A 15,480-nucleotide genomic window follows, 5' to 3' on the forward strand; every position below is an offset into this window, starting at 1 on the left:
GTTTGAAATTGGTAGGTGGATTCTTAGGTAATGGAGTTGGATTGAGGGGCTTGATAGAACCAGCATCAAGGAGCTTCTCATAAACTGAGGCCAAAGGTGCAGTGAAGCATGAGAAAGTCCTCGGTGGGTTCCGGCGAGTGAATTGAGAATTTAAAACGGAACCCTTGTTTGCTTTGCAATTGCGCCACATTGCCTCATCAACAGGGTGCATTCTTTTGCCTTTGAGGTTGAATTCATCATTAAGCATGTCCTCCCCTTCGGGAATGTTTATGAATAAGAACCCAGCATCCTCCTTTGGGTAGGTCCTGGCCTCATGAAATTCAGCCAAGTCTTTGAACATGTCCTTCAAGCACAACTTGTGACCAACCGCAAGAGTGTGGCAGGCTTAAGAGGGTTCCTTGACTTGCCCCATGTTGGAAAAATGTATGCATATTAATTTGTTGGAAAATTATATGTATTACAATTATATATTTATTTTGATGATTGTCGAAAAATCAGATTAATTATTTTGATGATGTTTTTATAGTTATCACCAAGTTATTTCGGACTAATTTTCTCAACCTTGTAAAATTGCTTAAAGTCTCTTGAATTCAAAGTTTAAGATCTACAAAGACTTAGTAAGCTCAATACATGCTTTAACGGAATTTTTCAGATGAATTTTTGAGCTCCAGGTTGACGAACTGGCTGACAGGCTGGCTGGCTGTCTGAACAGAAGAGGTTGTCAACCGGACTTCATTGGATGGCAGACCAGTTGAGAGAGCGAACGACCTCTCGGTCGACCAACCGGACAACCGGTAGTACATTTCTGAAGATTTTCGCAGATCAGTAAAATCTCAACGGCTATATTTTTCCTAAATTAACTTCCAACGGGTCTATCACTCTACAAACGGGCTAGTAGGAGATTGGATGGCTATTTAAGGCTTCAAGAGCTCATTGATGAGTACCAATTCAAGCGACATCATTCCATATCATTCCAAGAGAAAATTATCCAAAGATCAAAGCCTAAATTCTCCTTGTTCTTCCACTTTCATATTTTTCTTGAGAGAAATTTTGTACAAGTCGTGAGCGATAATTTTTATACTCTCTTCACATACTTGTAATTCCTAAGCGAGTGTTTGAGTCAAACACTTGAAAGCTTAGAAGACCAAATTAGGGTTTGAATTTGGGTGTTGTTGTTTTGGAGAGGTTTTTGGAGAAAACTCTTGCGGTTGCACTAGCTTCTCGGGAAAGCTAGGGGATAAGGTTGTTGTAAGCACCCGCAAGACTTACTACTTATAATCTTTTTTAAGATTAATGGAACCTTTAAGTAGTTGCTTGAGGAGAAGTGGATTAGGTCGGACTGTGGACAAATCCGGGCTGAACCACTATAATCGGGTTCTATCTCTCTAACTCTTTCTTTTACTTGCTCATATTATCTTGACTATATTGTTAGAGAATTATTTTTAAATTGGTTTTTTCTTTTACAACCATATTCACCCCCCCTCTAGGTTGTCTTTTTGGGTAACACCCCATATCTGGTTGTAGGGCTATGGAGGTAAATAGGCCAATCAGTCCCTGGACCATAACCATTTGTTTGTCCATCTTGTGACCCAATTCCTCTACAGCTTTCTTGAGCTCAGCCAGCTCCATTTGTGCTGCCACTCTGGTTTGATGAACGAGGAAGGCGATATGACCTTAGAAGCGAAGATGTAATAGCCCCGGTAGACGTTCCCAAGCAGGTTTGGTTCTTCTTTTCAGTACTCTCTTGTTTGGTGCAATGGTTTCCAAACTAGACAGTAAAGTAATTAAAAGCTCAGTGACGTTTCTACAGCAAGCTATGTACAAGAATAATGTAATGTACACGTCATCATCGTCAGTGTCCTCCTAGACTCTACAACTAAAAACGAGTCTATCTCATGATGTTCGGACACTGCCAGAATCCTCGGAAATCTTTTCGAGGGTGTATCCTTGTTTGAATCGACTAACACTAAAAGATGTCAAAATAGTCTAAGCCTTTGACTACTCCATTCTCGACGTTTCAACTTTGGAGTCAGAACAACTCGGTGTAGATAACGTGATACCGGAACCAGGGCGGTGTAGGCGACACAGCGCCGTAGCCTAAATGGTGTACGTGTCGCGCACGATAACCAAGGTGGTATAAGCATCACGGCATTCTCTCCGTTGTTCCTCGTTTTCTGTTTGAAACCTCGATCGGGTATTTAGACAAGGACTTAAAAAGTTTTGATTTCCCAAAGTCTTGTTGATCTAAGGACTTTGAAAATTGATAACGTGCACCATCGAGATGCACGACTCTTCATCGGGTCGTGGCAGCGTCCTAATAAGCATAAGACAGACTCGAAAGAGAGACAACCTAGAAGCCGCCCTAAACATGCTCCTACGCAAAATGGTCTGCATGTATAGTGCATGCAATAGGAAAAGCAGTAACATGTAGACTGAATATGGGGGTTAGATGCAAGTAGATCTTACCTTGCAGGTACCTATCCTAATTTGGAAAGTTCTAATGCTTTGTATATGCAAAGGCCGGTTTTGGCTTGTAACGGGTTCCTCGGACTAAAGCCAAGATATACATCCCGCTGCCCACTTAACCGTAGAGGAACAGTCAAACGGTAGAATGACTCATCATCGTCGACAGTTGTTGGTCATTCGGGGTCCCCGGGCTCCGGTAAAGCGAAAACGATCCAACGAGGCTTATCCCACATTGATGCATATAAAGATGCTAAAGAATTTGATTAATGGAATAGAATCGTAAATTCATAAATGCTTTTTTCAAATTTGGCTCTCTTTATTAACCAATACTTAAAAGAAACTACACAAGAGAACAATCGAAAAAGCCCCAGTTAGGATGGCCGGACACGAGGTCCTGTTAAATCACTAATCCTTTCTTTAGCAGCGCAAAGCTTACTATTTTGACAGACTTTTGTGGGATTGTTCTCAAGCATATTAAAATCTAAGTATAGACCAACATTATTCGATCCCCAGCAGAGTCGCCACTGTGGGCAGCGTGCCCGAAAAAAGGGGCGGATCGATGAGCGTGCTTTCTTTTGGCAGATGAGCGCTCAATTCAGAGTCGCCACTTGGGTTTGAAGGTCCGACACCCAAGGAACTGAACTTGAAACGCTCGCTACGTTGTTTGATTTGAAATAGGTGAAGACACCAGTCCGTCATAACCATATCTGGGTTCGGGAGCCAGGTTACGAGAGGGGAAGGGTTTTAAGGCACCCTTCTCGCCCAATCTGGAGATCGGTCTCTACTTAGGCATTTGCGAAAACATTTGGATTCTGTTTGATTAATCAATTCTTTAGCCATTTAGGGGCGGGGAACAGTTTAATGGGGATCAAAGCTGTAACACATTTGCAGAATGTGAATGATAGCATGGATGAGCAGTTAGTATAGGATGAGAACAGACTGCTATGAGAGTTTAAACAAACTGGGAGGCCCTTGTTTTGGAGTGACGTGCGCAGGAAGAAACCAGCCTGCACTGAACAAATCACTACATGCTGTTCACTCCTGCGCGTGCAACTCTAAGACACGCACGCGCCAGTGAACTCAAACCTACAGCTCTTATTCTCAAACCCTTTGGGCTCTGGAAGGACCAGTGCACACCCAGGACAAACCAAGCATTTTATCGGCAACATAATATATAGTTCTAAACAATGTTTAAAGGCTAAAAAGCCCTACAAACTAACAAAACACCCCATAAATAGTGTGGGGACAAAATAACGACCTAAAGCCAAGCTACCCGTGCAAGGCCACTCACTGGTCAGAGGCAGACTATAGCACGATGGTCTCACTCTCGCGCGCGATGGTGCACTCAGGCGCGCGATGCTCTCTCCTTGGCGCGCGATGGTTTGAGCTTTTTAACCAGTGTGTGGTTTACATATTTCTAGGTTTTGGGACAGGTCCAGAATGATCCCAGGGCTACTCAATAAGAACAGAAATGTAAATTAACTACAAACTAGCAATTTCTAACAAAGGAAAGTAGTAAATTGGTTTTTAACATGCTTAACAGTGATCTATACGTAAATACGTAAATAAACACAAAAGCAGCAAGACACCAATCCCCACGAGGACCGTCGCGCGAAACCTAGAATAGTCGCGCACGTGACTGGGTCCATTGCGCGCTGGTTCTTACCACAACGGTTTTTGAAACCTTGCCAGCTTTAGGACCAGGACTGGTATTGATTGGCAGCCTTGGTCTTGCCAGCCCCCCTCAGGGATCAGAACAGAGAGCAGAACAAAGGTAAGCTATACCTTTGGTTTTTGAGTTTGAATGATGTTTGAGCTTTGAGGTTGAAAATTGGATTTGAAGTGTTTGTTTGAGTGTTAGATGCAAAGAACAATGTAGCTTGTTGCTTGGTTGAAGTGTGAAAATGGGGTGTGAGGCTTTTTGTAACCCTTTGAATATTTTTGGAACCCTCTGAAAGAGAAACAAAGGGGGATATATATAGGGAGGGATGGTGGTAAATCTGGTTGGTGCAAAGAGAGGAGCTCAGCTAGTCCACGAGGCTGGCTGAAGTTTGCTTGGTGGCTAAGCTTCCCAGTTAATAAAGGTGATGGGGACATCTTGGACCATCATGCGATGGAGTCAGTCTGGCATGCGATGGTGCGCCCTGGCGCGTGATGGTCAACGGTCAAGCTTTAACTATTGACCACCACCTGGTAGTTTGACCATCGCACGATGGTTTTAGTCTGGCGCGAGATGGTGCGCCTCGGCGCGCGATGGTTACGCCCTAGCGCGGGTGTACCACCTACTCACGCGTTGGTCAACGGTCAAGCTTTGACTATTGACCACCACCTGGTAGTTTGACCATCGCACGATGGTTTTAGTCTGGCGCGAGATGGTGCGCCTCGGCGCGCGATGGTTACGCCCTAGTGCGGGTGTACCACCTACTCACGCGTTGGTCAACAGTCAAGCTTTGACCATTAACCAAAACTTGTCAAGTTGATCTACCCGCGCAGGCTTCAAATCAGCGCGTGTCAGTAAGGTTTTTGGCCTTTTGAAGTGGCTTAAGCTAGGATTAGGTTCAAGTGTTTTGCAAACACTCAAAGCTCAAACACTTATCATTCCCGGGGCGTTCTTGATCCAATTCATCATCGGGGAATCAGAAACCGTAAGTAAACTAATCTGGAAGCCCAGATTGGGGTGTCTACATCTACCATTACAAACCAAATGCCAAGGAAAACAGCCACAATTGCTGCCATAGTGCCATTACAAACCAAATCAAAATGAATGGAGACATAAGTCTTTGGGAACCCTAACTTATGTATATATATAGTAGGCTAGTGGAAGTGACGTAAATAAATGAAACCCTAACTTTTAATTCTTAAGAGTATGTATATATATAATAGGGATTTGGGCCGAGGATGTGGCAGGGATCCGGGCGGGGCGGGGTGGGATGGGATGGGGACTAACTCATATCCACCCCCTACCCGTTCCCCACTTTTTTTAAAAAAATTATCCCCATACCCTATCCAATCCCCAAATAATCCCCGAATCCCCTACCCATTTGGGGTCAGGAACGAATCGGGGTGGGTCGGATCGGCCAAAATTGTCATCCCTAGCTTGGACCGCCACTTTCTCAACTCCGTTAACTTTGTTCACCATGACCTAGTTCCTGTGAAACAAAGTGATTGGAAAACCCACCATTGGGTTGTCAACATGGTAAGCGCGAACCTGCGCTTGCAACATAGTAGGGGTCGATTCCCCTTGGAGACAAACCATGATTTAAGTGGGGGGCTATGGTGGTGGGTTGCTGTGCTAGTCTCCTCCGAGATTTGGATTGCGCAGTCGGGTCCAATAGTGACTCTGCTGCAGGGTTGTTCCTTGGTTACCAAAAACAAAAGTAAAAAGTGAATGGAAAGCAGAAGTCGGCCTTAGTGTTTTTGTTGGGGAAAATGACGGCCCAGGACGTGTTTTGATAATTAATACCCGCCAAAGACATGCTGAGAACATTTATCAATGTTGAAAATTAAAAATGTCATTGGCGAATATTAATTATCAAAACATGTCCTGGGCCGTTATTTTCCCTTTTTGTTGCTATTGAGGATGGAGAGGGCTAGTTAGTGTTTGCATGAGAATTTATTGGCTCAATCAACTAGTGACAAGTGGCCATTCATTTTAGACAAAATGGAACATACATATAAGTTGAAATACATGGAATCACATAATTAAAAGAACGATGACGTTCTAATCAAATTACTGTCATTTTATGGGTAATAATAATTGTTGCCAGATATCATTCAGATGATAGCTTAAAAGGTAAGTAGTTCGAAGCTCAAAGGCGCGAATGATTTAAATTCAAACAGGAGGCAGTTACAATTGACACAGTCAACGGAGTTGAGGTTCAAGCATAATAACTACCCACTACCAACATGATGTTGTGATCGAAGTGGGGTGATGGACTAAACTGAATTACCACAATCATAAATCATGGACGGAAAGATTGAATTCAAAACCAAGATGACTTCGAAGCAACCTGGCGGGAAACAGAAAACGTGGAGAAGACTCAAGAGCTTGCCTATAAATATAAGAAATGAAAGAAGGAAAAACTTCAGACAAATGATCAAACAAACAGCTATGCTATACTTGGTTTGTCCATTAGGCAGTAGTTAGAAAAGCTTAGACTTAAGTTCAAAGTAGTTAGAAGTAGTTTATAGAAGTAATCACTTTGTAACTCGTTCTGTTCGTTAGTGGAAGTTTGGAGAATCAATTGGAAAGCAAGTTCGTTTTTGAATTGATCAAGGTACCTTGCTTGTTCTTTGGTTTATCAAGTTTCTAGTGAATCGTTTTGTCGTTCTTATACTTCTAGATAGAGAAATCCTCTTCATTGAGCTAATTGAACCAACAACACAATCGCCTGATTAAGTTTGACTTTTTATAAGTTGAAATCTGAAAATGATAATTGCAAACCTTTTCTGGTACGCTCACACATAATCATATTACGGAAGTTAGCTCAAACAGTTAGTTAGTAGCTGCGACATAAAATAGAGTAAAAAATTAGTATGACTTTTACACAAGTATTTTGAGAAATTTCCAAGAAAAAACTCAAAAACTGACTTTTTGGGCTTTTTGTTGGATATTTCTTTAAAAAATAGGGTAAAAGTCCTTTTTTTTTTTTGAATTTTCGATTTCTCTCATTGAAACAAACCAATAATACATAAAAGTTTGGCGCAAAAATAACAAACACAATTTTTTAGCAACACACTTTTAGTGACAGCTGAGTGACAATTTTTTTGTCACTGTCGCTCATTTTTTTTTTTTGTAGTGTTAGATGGTTAAATTATGTTTGATAATCGTGATTCTTCTACCGTTTATTATTTTGTGAGTACATAAACAGTTTTTTTTTTCTTTTCGAGTGTGAATCTTTTTGTGTGATGATTTTCTTATGTGATTTGTATGTGACAGAAAATGGTATACACTATGATGTCACCTGCCAATTTTAGTCTATTTTGACAGACTCACTTGTTCATCAATTGTGACAAGAGAAAGGCAATTCAATCAATCTAATTTCTATTTTTTTTTTCTCGGCTAATCAACCTAATTCTTTACATGTATGATAAACACTATTACTTCCTAGGTTTACAAAATGAACGACTTTGATCGTATAAAATCTTGATAGGTCTCATTGGACACATAAGAATCAAGAATCAAATGAGATGGTATGAAACTCAAGAGAAGATATTCTTTTATACAATAGCCTTTCTCCAAGAGATTAGGAATAAACGACTCGTGAACGTTCGCGTGGAAGTCATTCGTAATCAGTCCCGACCTGGCTTGTCGGCAGTCTCGGACTGCACCGTATAGTTGACCGAATATCGGTTTGTACTGAGTTTATTTTTATGATCGGTACTGTTCATGTCGTAGAGCTCATCAAAATCTTTAATCATGTCAAAAATAATGTTAATTGGATACTTATTAATACCAAACGGCAGTGACTTTTTGCTTTATTAAACTAGTGTTGATGGGTTTGATCCAGTGTGATCATATTCATTTTCAGAAATATAAATGTGATCCGATCAGGAATTAAACAATGTTTAATTAATATAATTTTTGACATACTTGAAGTTCTCGACAAGCTTTACAACATAAATGGTTCCGATCATGAAAATAAACTTAGTACAAGCCAATATCCATCCAACTACAAGGTGCAGTTCCCATAGTGTCCATCCAAGTATCCAACTACACGGTGCAATTCCCATAAGGGGACTACTACCGACAAGCCAGGTGAAGGAAACCCATCTTGAAATCTCACTTCCTTATCTCTCTTTCTACCCCTCTCTCTCTCTCTCTCTCTGCGTGTGTCCCTAAAAAAAACAGGAGGAAAGAAGAGAGCATGGCAGCCACACCCACCCTTCTCAAACTCCCAATTCTTTCCCCGAAACCCAGCCACTCAAAACTCCCAATCCCCTCCAACCTAAGTAAGCAACAACTCTCCACAGCCTCACACAACCCACAAAAACTATTAACAGAGACTATCCAACAACTAAAATCGGCTTCTCTTCCTCTCACAGCAGTGGCATTGCCCTTCTTCCTCGACCCACAGGCAAGTAATCCAATTACCAATACACATTTGTAGTGTATTCTACCAATCAGTTATTATTGTTGTTTGTTATCTCAAATTTATTCATATATTGTACTGTTCCCTTCGTCCCCATACCTTTTGTTGGTCCCTCGTTTTTTCCTGACCTCATCTTTAATTTGTTACTAGCATATCTTTAAATTGGTTATATATTCTATTTGTAAATTGGTACGGAAGGTGTATTTATGACCTGCTCAACCCCTTTTTACTGGGCAACTTTGTTGCTATTGAGTATTTCTCCCATTTGTTACGCAGGATTTTGATTTACACACTGGGCTTGTGGAAATTTTATATCCATCTCAAAATCAATTAGTAATAAATAGAGAGTTTCCAAATGTTATTAATTGATCACTCATTCCACTCCTAAGCAACGTAGGATTCTATTTCCTTAACATTCCCTCACGTGCAGCCGCGTTTGAGGTCTGTCACGTGTGGCCACTTTTTGAGTCCTATCATTGTGCAGCCTTTTTGCTGTTCTGTCATTATGGGGTGTAGATTGTGAATTTTTTTTTTAAATGTGAGGTGGAATGGATCCAGGGGTGGTGTAGTGCACCCTGGTGTAGTGCACGTGTAGAGCGGCTTACAGCCATCGATCTCATCAATCAACGGTCCACATTAAAAATCAATTATGATCGATAATAAATGATTCTTACCGGTCATAATTAAAAATCATATATCAACCATTCATTATCAAGATCGATGACCTGTGTGCGCCCTACATGATGTCTTGCAGGGCTTTACACTACAGGATTTCCCAATCCAGGTGGAATGAGTCTCGCTCTGATACCATGTGGAAACTTTACATCTATCTCAAAACTAATTAGCAATGAGTGGAGAGGTCCCAAGTATTATTAAGTGATCACCCGTTTCACTCCCAAGCAATGTGGACTCTATTTCCTTAACAGGGTTGTCCTATGTATATTGGATTTTTGCAATTTTCCTATACATAGGCTCTGGGTCTCTGGGTTTTTTTTTTTTTGGTGTTTCTCCGCTGTTGTTTGCCCATAGAATTTGGCTTTAAGACTAACCACATATTTGCTCGACATAACAGTTGTTTAGTGGGGAGTGATTTCCGCACTCCCCATATTGTTAACCGTTCTCCCAAGATGAATTCGAAAATTAATATGGGAGTGATTTGCTTATATATCCCTTCGACTTTACACGAAAGTTCAGTTTGGTCCTTCAAGTTCCAATTTAAACAAATAAAATCTTCAATTTGCAAATTTGTTCCAATGTCATCCATCCGTTGGGTGCCGTTACTAATTTGGATGGAAAATAGGCATGTGCCCATTACATGTGCTCTCCCCAAGGGCATATTTGCACATTAAGGAAACATAACCCAGAAGAATTCTAGGTCTTTCTCTTCTTTTTTTTTCCTTGGTTTTATGGAGAGGAGAAGAAGAAAAAGAAAGAAAGAGAAGGGGAATGGGCAAATATGCCCTTGGGGAGAGCACACGCGCTGGGCACATGACTATTTTCCGTCCAAATTAGTAACGGCACCCAATGGATGGATGACATTGAAATAAATTTGCAAATTAAAGGTTTTATTTGTTGGAATTAGAACTTGAAGGACCAAACTGAACTATCGCATAAAGTCGAAGGGATATAAAAGTAAATCACTCTTAATATGGAGTTGATTTTCGCACTCACTTTGGGGAGTGTGGTTAATAATTTGGGCAGTGCAAAAATCACTCCCCATAAAAAGCTGTTTTTTTTTTCTTTTCATTTTTCTAACTTATTGATAATTTGTTATTAGCCTTTAGCACACCTCAATAATCCCTAAGGCTCAATCTCACAGTTCCACAAGCCCGTGTGAACTTACTGACCCCTTATTACCTAGGAGGTTTCAAGCATGAGGCCTGTAACAATTAAGGGAGCAAGCCCTAACTCCCAAGCCTTGATAACGAGGCAAATGGGTTAGTGGTTGATTTGAATTGTTTATTTGAATGTAGGATGCACTTGCCGTTGGAGGGGAGTTCGGCATTCTGGAGGGAAGAACATTTGCTCTCGTTCATCCACTTGTGATGGCTGGCTTGTTTGTGTACACACTGTGGGCTGGCTATTTGGGTTGGCAATGGCGTCGGGTTCGAACTATACAGGATGAGATTAATGAGCTCAAGAAGCAAGTGAAGCCCGTTGCTGTCACACCTGAAGGGACCCCGGTGGCACCCCCGGCTCCATCTCCTGTCGAAGCCAAAATTAAACAATTCACTGAGGTAGTAGCCCTGCATTTCTTGTGTTACTGCTTTTGGCCTTTGTTTGGAATTGTGTAGAGGTCTATCAAGGGGAAATAAAACCCTAGGAAACAAATTAATAAATTCAGGATAGATTCGCATTTTAATTGAAGCGTTATATGCTACTTTAGAATTTGTTTTTTAGAGGTTTCACAAGAGTGAAAGATGGATTAGAAGTAGAAAAGATATGTTTTGGGGTCTTTGTATCGCTACAATAGAACGCGAAAAATTTCAAATCCCTCATGTTAAAGAGTTATGTCAATCAATCGAAAGAGAACCCTCTAACTCAATGTTGAAATTCACAAGTACGTTATCAAACCTAGTTTGAGCAATTACCATTGAATTTACCAAATCTGTTAATTTGAATTTGAATTTAACGTCTTCTCAAATGAACCTTAGGTTTTTTCACTTTGTGTTTTCTATTTACATCTACGGATCCTCTATTGTAGCATATATGTTGTAATGACAAAACACATTGTTGTGTTTTCTATAGGTTATATATGGTTTCCGCGTTCCATCCATTAATCCTAGATTAAAAAGAATCTTGCACTTTTGTTTGAAAGTTCTGTCTTGATATTGTGATGATATATATTGCTGGTTTTTTAAAACTCAGGAGAGGAAGGAGCTTATAAAAGGGTCATATAGGGACAGACACTTCAATGCAGGTTCAATTCTGCTAGGATTTGGTGTTTCAGAGGCCGTTTATGGAGGACTCAACACCTGGTTTAGGACCGGAAAGCTATTCCCAGGGCCTCATTTATTTGCTGGGGCAGGTAATTATGACCCTTTCCATTTGCTAACCCAGAACAAAATTGAGAAACAAAGAATTAGACATGTCTTTTTTTTGTTAGTAGAGAATTCACACCTTGGAATTCTAAGTTGCAGTTTCATGTTGTGTCCATCTTGGATTTGAGGGATTCTTGGAGGGAAAACAAAAGCAAAGTACTTGTCAACCTATTTTTCTTTTCCGTTCACCTTCCTTTCTTTGACCTCCTCGCCGCAAATCCCTCCATAAGTTGAGAATCTTGAGATCCAGACATAGTTAGGTTGAACTGATATGGTGTTAGTTCTACTTTTAACTTAAGCCTCACGACATTGTTTGATGTATTTTTTATTTTCCTACGAACTTGTTTGACATTTTTATGTTACCGGGCCCAATTTTGGTGGATCATTTTCTTGTTAACAGGGATAACAGTGCTATGGGCAGCAGCTGCAGCTCTTGTACCGGCAATGCAGAAGGGGAATGAAACAGCCAGAAATCTTCACATTGCCTTGAATGCGTTGAATGTCTTACTCTTTGTATGGCAAATCCCCACTGGAATCGACATTGTCTTCAGAGTGTTTGAGTTTACTACGTGGCCTTGAATTCCAAGAGTGAGCACTCCTTTTCCCCTCAATTTAGGTGTACAAGTTTTCCCATTACTCACTCTCTTTGTTTATAGTCCTGTATTGACTAAATATTCAGTTACTTCTGTGTCATCAAATTGCTTCAGTTTACAAACATTTGTGTAAGAGATACCGAAAGCATCCTTCATCTTGAAATAGTATATGTTTATTCCTTCCTGTTTTAAAGCCTATGTTGGCAGTTGCAACATTGCCCAAATGTGTGACAATAGACTAAAAGTGCCTTTGGAGAGTGGTGTTTAGGAGTTGGGAATGTGAACTATAAACTCATAAGGTGGGCTTAGAACAACAGAATTAGCAAAGAAGAAAGAGAGAAGGTGTGGTTTATTTGTAAAAGGGAAAAAAAAAAAAAAAAAAGAATACAGCGGCATGCTAGTACGGCAGTTGTTCAACGGATCTGAATCAAACACACTTGATATGATTTTCACATCACCGAGTTTATTGTGTGATACTGGGAGGAGTTTTCCTGATTTGAATTGAAAATGATCGACTCCAAAATTTGTCATACCTATTCCTTAAACTCGCAGGATAGGACTCTCAAGTTGCTTAAAGCAAGGTATTATTGTTGGTTATGCTAGGACCAAGTCGTCTTCTTTTCTTTTTCTTTTTTTGAAGATTCCAATAGGGAACTGAACAATTCATAGTTGGGAAATAATATTACTGACGTACCAAGTCCCTTTTTTTTTTTTTTCAATCGATAAAATGGATAATTTTACATTATGAAGTACAGAGTACAAATTCGGAACACTACATCAATTATGAGAGTCTATGAGACAACTAAACCCAACAATTCAATCAATACAAGAAATAAGTTCATTATAGGGTAGAGACAAAGAATCTGATCAAAAAAAAAAAAAACGGGTAGAGACAGAGAAAAAAAGGAAAAGCTTTCTAAGGGAAGAACACCCACACGTAGATGGGGAAACTCGAACCCTTGACCTCCTAGTGAAATGCAAGAGTCCTGGCCAATTGAAATAGCCTCAGTTGATTACATACGAATTGTGCTACACACACAGCAATCTGTGCACAGATTGTGCACAGATTTCGTTGTGGGGCCCACCACGGGTCCCACACAAATCATCCGAGCCGTTCATTAAATGTAAAACATTTTTTCAAAGGTCCCCGTAAAAAATAAGCGCAATCCAATACATATAGGTGCTTCATCCAACCATCTAACTTTTCATTCAGATTTCCGAATAATGAAAAGTTATATGTTTGGATCGAGCACCTATAGGTATCGGATTGAGATTATTTTTTACCGGGAAAATAATCTAGTGAAATGCAAGAGTCTTGGCTAATTGAAATAACCCCAGTTGATTACATACGAACTTTGCTACACACACAGCAATCTGTGCACAGATTGTGCACAGATTTCGTTGTGGGGCTCACCACGGGTCCCACACAAATCATCCGAGCCGTTCATTAAATGTAAAACATTTTTTCAAGGGTCCCCGTAAAAAATAAGCTCAATCCAATACCTATAGGTGCTTCTCCAACCATCTAACTTTTCATTCAGATTTCCGGATAATGAAAAGTTATATGATTGGATTGAGTATCTATAGGTATCGGATTGAGATTATTTTTTACCAGGATCCTTGAAAAAATATTTTACATTTAATGAACGGCTCGGATGATTTGTGTGGGACCCATCCGGGTCCCACAACAAAATCTATGCACAATCTGTGCACAGATTGTATGTGTGTGTAGACTTTCTGATTACATACCAAGTCCTTCAAGTAATGATTTTTTGTGCATTTGAACAGAAATGTGAAAATTATGAAAGCAGGAAATCCTTCCCATAACCAAGTTGAGAGATGGTACTGGGCTCCTCTTTTATAGCGGTTCTATGGGCTGAGCTCAGTGGTCTGTAACTGGGCTGCAAGTAAGTTGCTAAGAATGAGTAGAAGGGAGATGGACTTCTCCAATAAGCCTATAACAGTGACTGATCTTGAAATTCAACGTTGAGGACAAATTTTAGTGGAAACATTGAAAATATCTGTGAAATGATATTGCCACTCCTCCTTTTACCAATGGCACTCCTCTTTTTGTCTTGTAGTGTGTGAATTTACAAAATAATCCATGCATTTTGGGAAAGTTTATTGCATTGAGGGGTAAATTAGTAAATTCATCCAACTAAAAGACAAAAGAGGAGTGTCATTGGTAAAAAAGAGAGTGACAGTATCATTTTCCAAATGAAAAGCCCTTGATTAATTTTAGCTTACGAATTATGATCAACACTAAGCAAATAAAACACAGAAAGAGAGGAGAGGTAGTTTTTATAGAGCAAGAAAATAGCGAGCTTCTACTAGTATTACTTTTGAGGCTCGGGAGAGTAGGTTTAATGATTCGAAAATATACTAGCTAGTATAATTCTGTAAGAAGATGAATGGAAGATTTTCTAAATCTTTTGGGGTCCAAGTATAAGACTTGAAAAATTAAGAGGGGCACACCACACATGACGTCCCTTGGTCCGATGGTGAATCCTCCCAATTGTACACGTATAATAATCAAAATTAAGTTTGAGAATTTAGCTCCTAATTCTTTAAGTGCGAAATGGCATTCCTATTAAAACCTCATTTTGAACTATCTTAAACTTTGATGTATAGTTCGATAATTTTCTAATTTTTCTCGTTCAAACAAACAAACAACAATGAATCTTTTGACGAAAAGCTAAACAAAAATTCAGCAAACACGAAGAATATCCACCATCTGTAACAATAATTGATTTAGTCCAAGCCGTCTGACGTGTCAGAAAAAATGTAACAAGGAGTTCCCTATCCAAAACAATACACTACTACTATGATTCCTACGGCTACAAGCCATGAAGATGATGCTAGTAGTGCTAGCAACATGGAGTGGGGCCTGTGGCTGCTGTGCATAAGTATAAAGATATCAGACATAACTGATCTAGCTGGCTCACCATAATATGTGGCTTTGATGACTCTCACTTCTGGCATTCCTGCTTTCTTCATCTTCTACAAATGGAAGCAAATGTTAGGCATGTTTGTGCCAAATCAACTCCCCAATACTTTCCACAATCTTATTTGGCCTGATGGATCAGATCATGGTTCCATGCATGATCCACAAGTTCAGACTTTATTACCCTATTTCGATTGGCACTTCTTGCCCTCGGATCCCTTGTCGGATTCTCTTTTCATGTCTGGTAATGTGAGCTTCTCCTAAAATTACATACGGATTAAGCTCGAGTGGCAACATCGATGAGAGTTATAAACCGACTAGAATTTCTTAGTTTGAAACTTGAC

The 15,480-nt window shown here is 40.0% G+C and overlaps 1 protein-coding gene across 1 annotated transcript; it reads left to right on the top strand.

The window, feature by feature from the left end:
- The first annotated feature begins 8,264 nt into the window (after nt 1-8,264).
- Nucleotides 8,265-12,385, top strand: LOC131307428 (uncharacterized). Its single transcript, XM_058333927.1, has 4 exons — nt 8,265-8,543; nt 10,532-10,795; nt 11,427-11,586; nt 12,000-12,385. The coding sequence occupies exons 1-4, from the start codon at nt 8,334-8,336 to the stop codon at nt 12,176-12,178; spliced, it is 813 nt and encodes a 270-aa protein (XP_058189910.1). The 5' UTR covers nt 8,265-8,333; the 3' UTR covers nt 12,179-12,385.
- The last annotated feature ends 3,095 nt before the right edge of the window (nt 12,386-15,480 follow it).

The sequence above is a fragment of the Rhododendron vialii genome, chromosome 1a (assembly GCF_030253575.1).
Source record: "Rhododendron vialii isolate Sample 1 chromosome 1a, ASM3025357v1".
NCBI classification, from domain to species: Eukaryota; Viridiplantae; Streptophyta; class Magnoliopsida; order Ericales; family Ericaceae; genus Rhododendron; species Rhododendron vialii.

What these genes read in the sequence shown, in the direction of transcription:
- LOC131307428 (XM_058333927.1), top strand. Translation starts at nt 8,334, where the DNA reads ATGGCAGCCACACCCACCCTTCTCAAACTCCCAATTCTTTCCCCGAAA. An exon ending in CCTTCTTCCTCGACCCACAG is followed by an intron (nt 8,544 to 10,531) that starts GCAAGTAATCCA and finishes ATTTGAATGTAG; the next exon opens with GATGCACTTGCCGTTGGAGG. An exon ending in AAATTAAACAATTCACTGAG is followed by an intron (nt 10,796 to 11,426) that starts GTAGTAGCCCTG and finishes TTTAAAACTCAG; the next exon opens with GAGAGGAAGGAGCTTATAAA.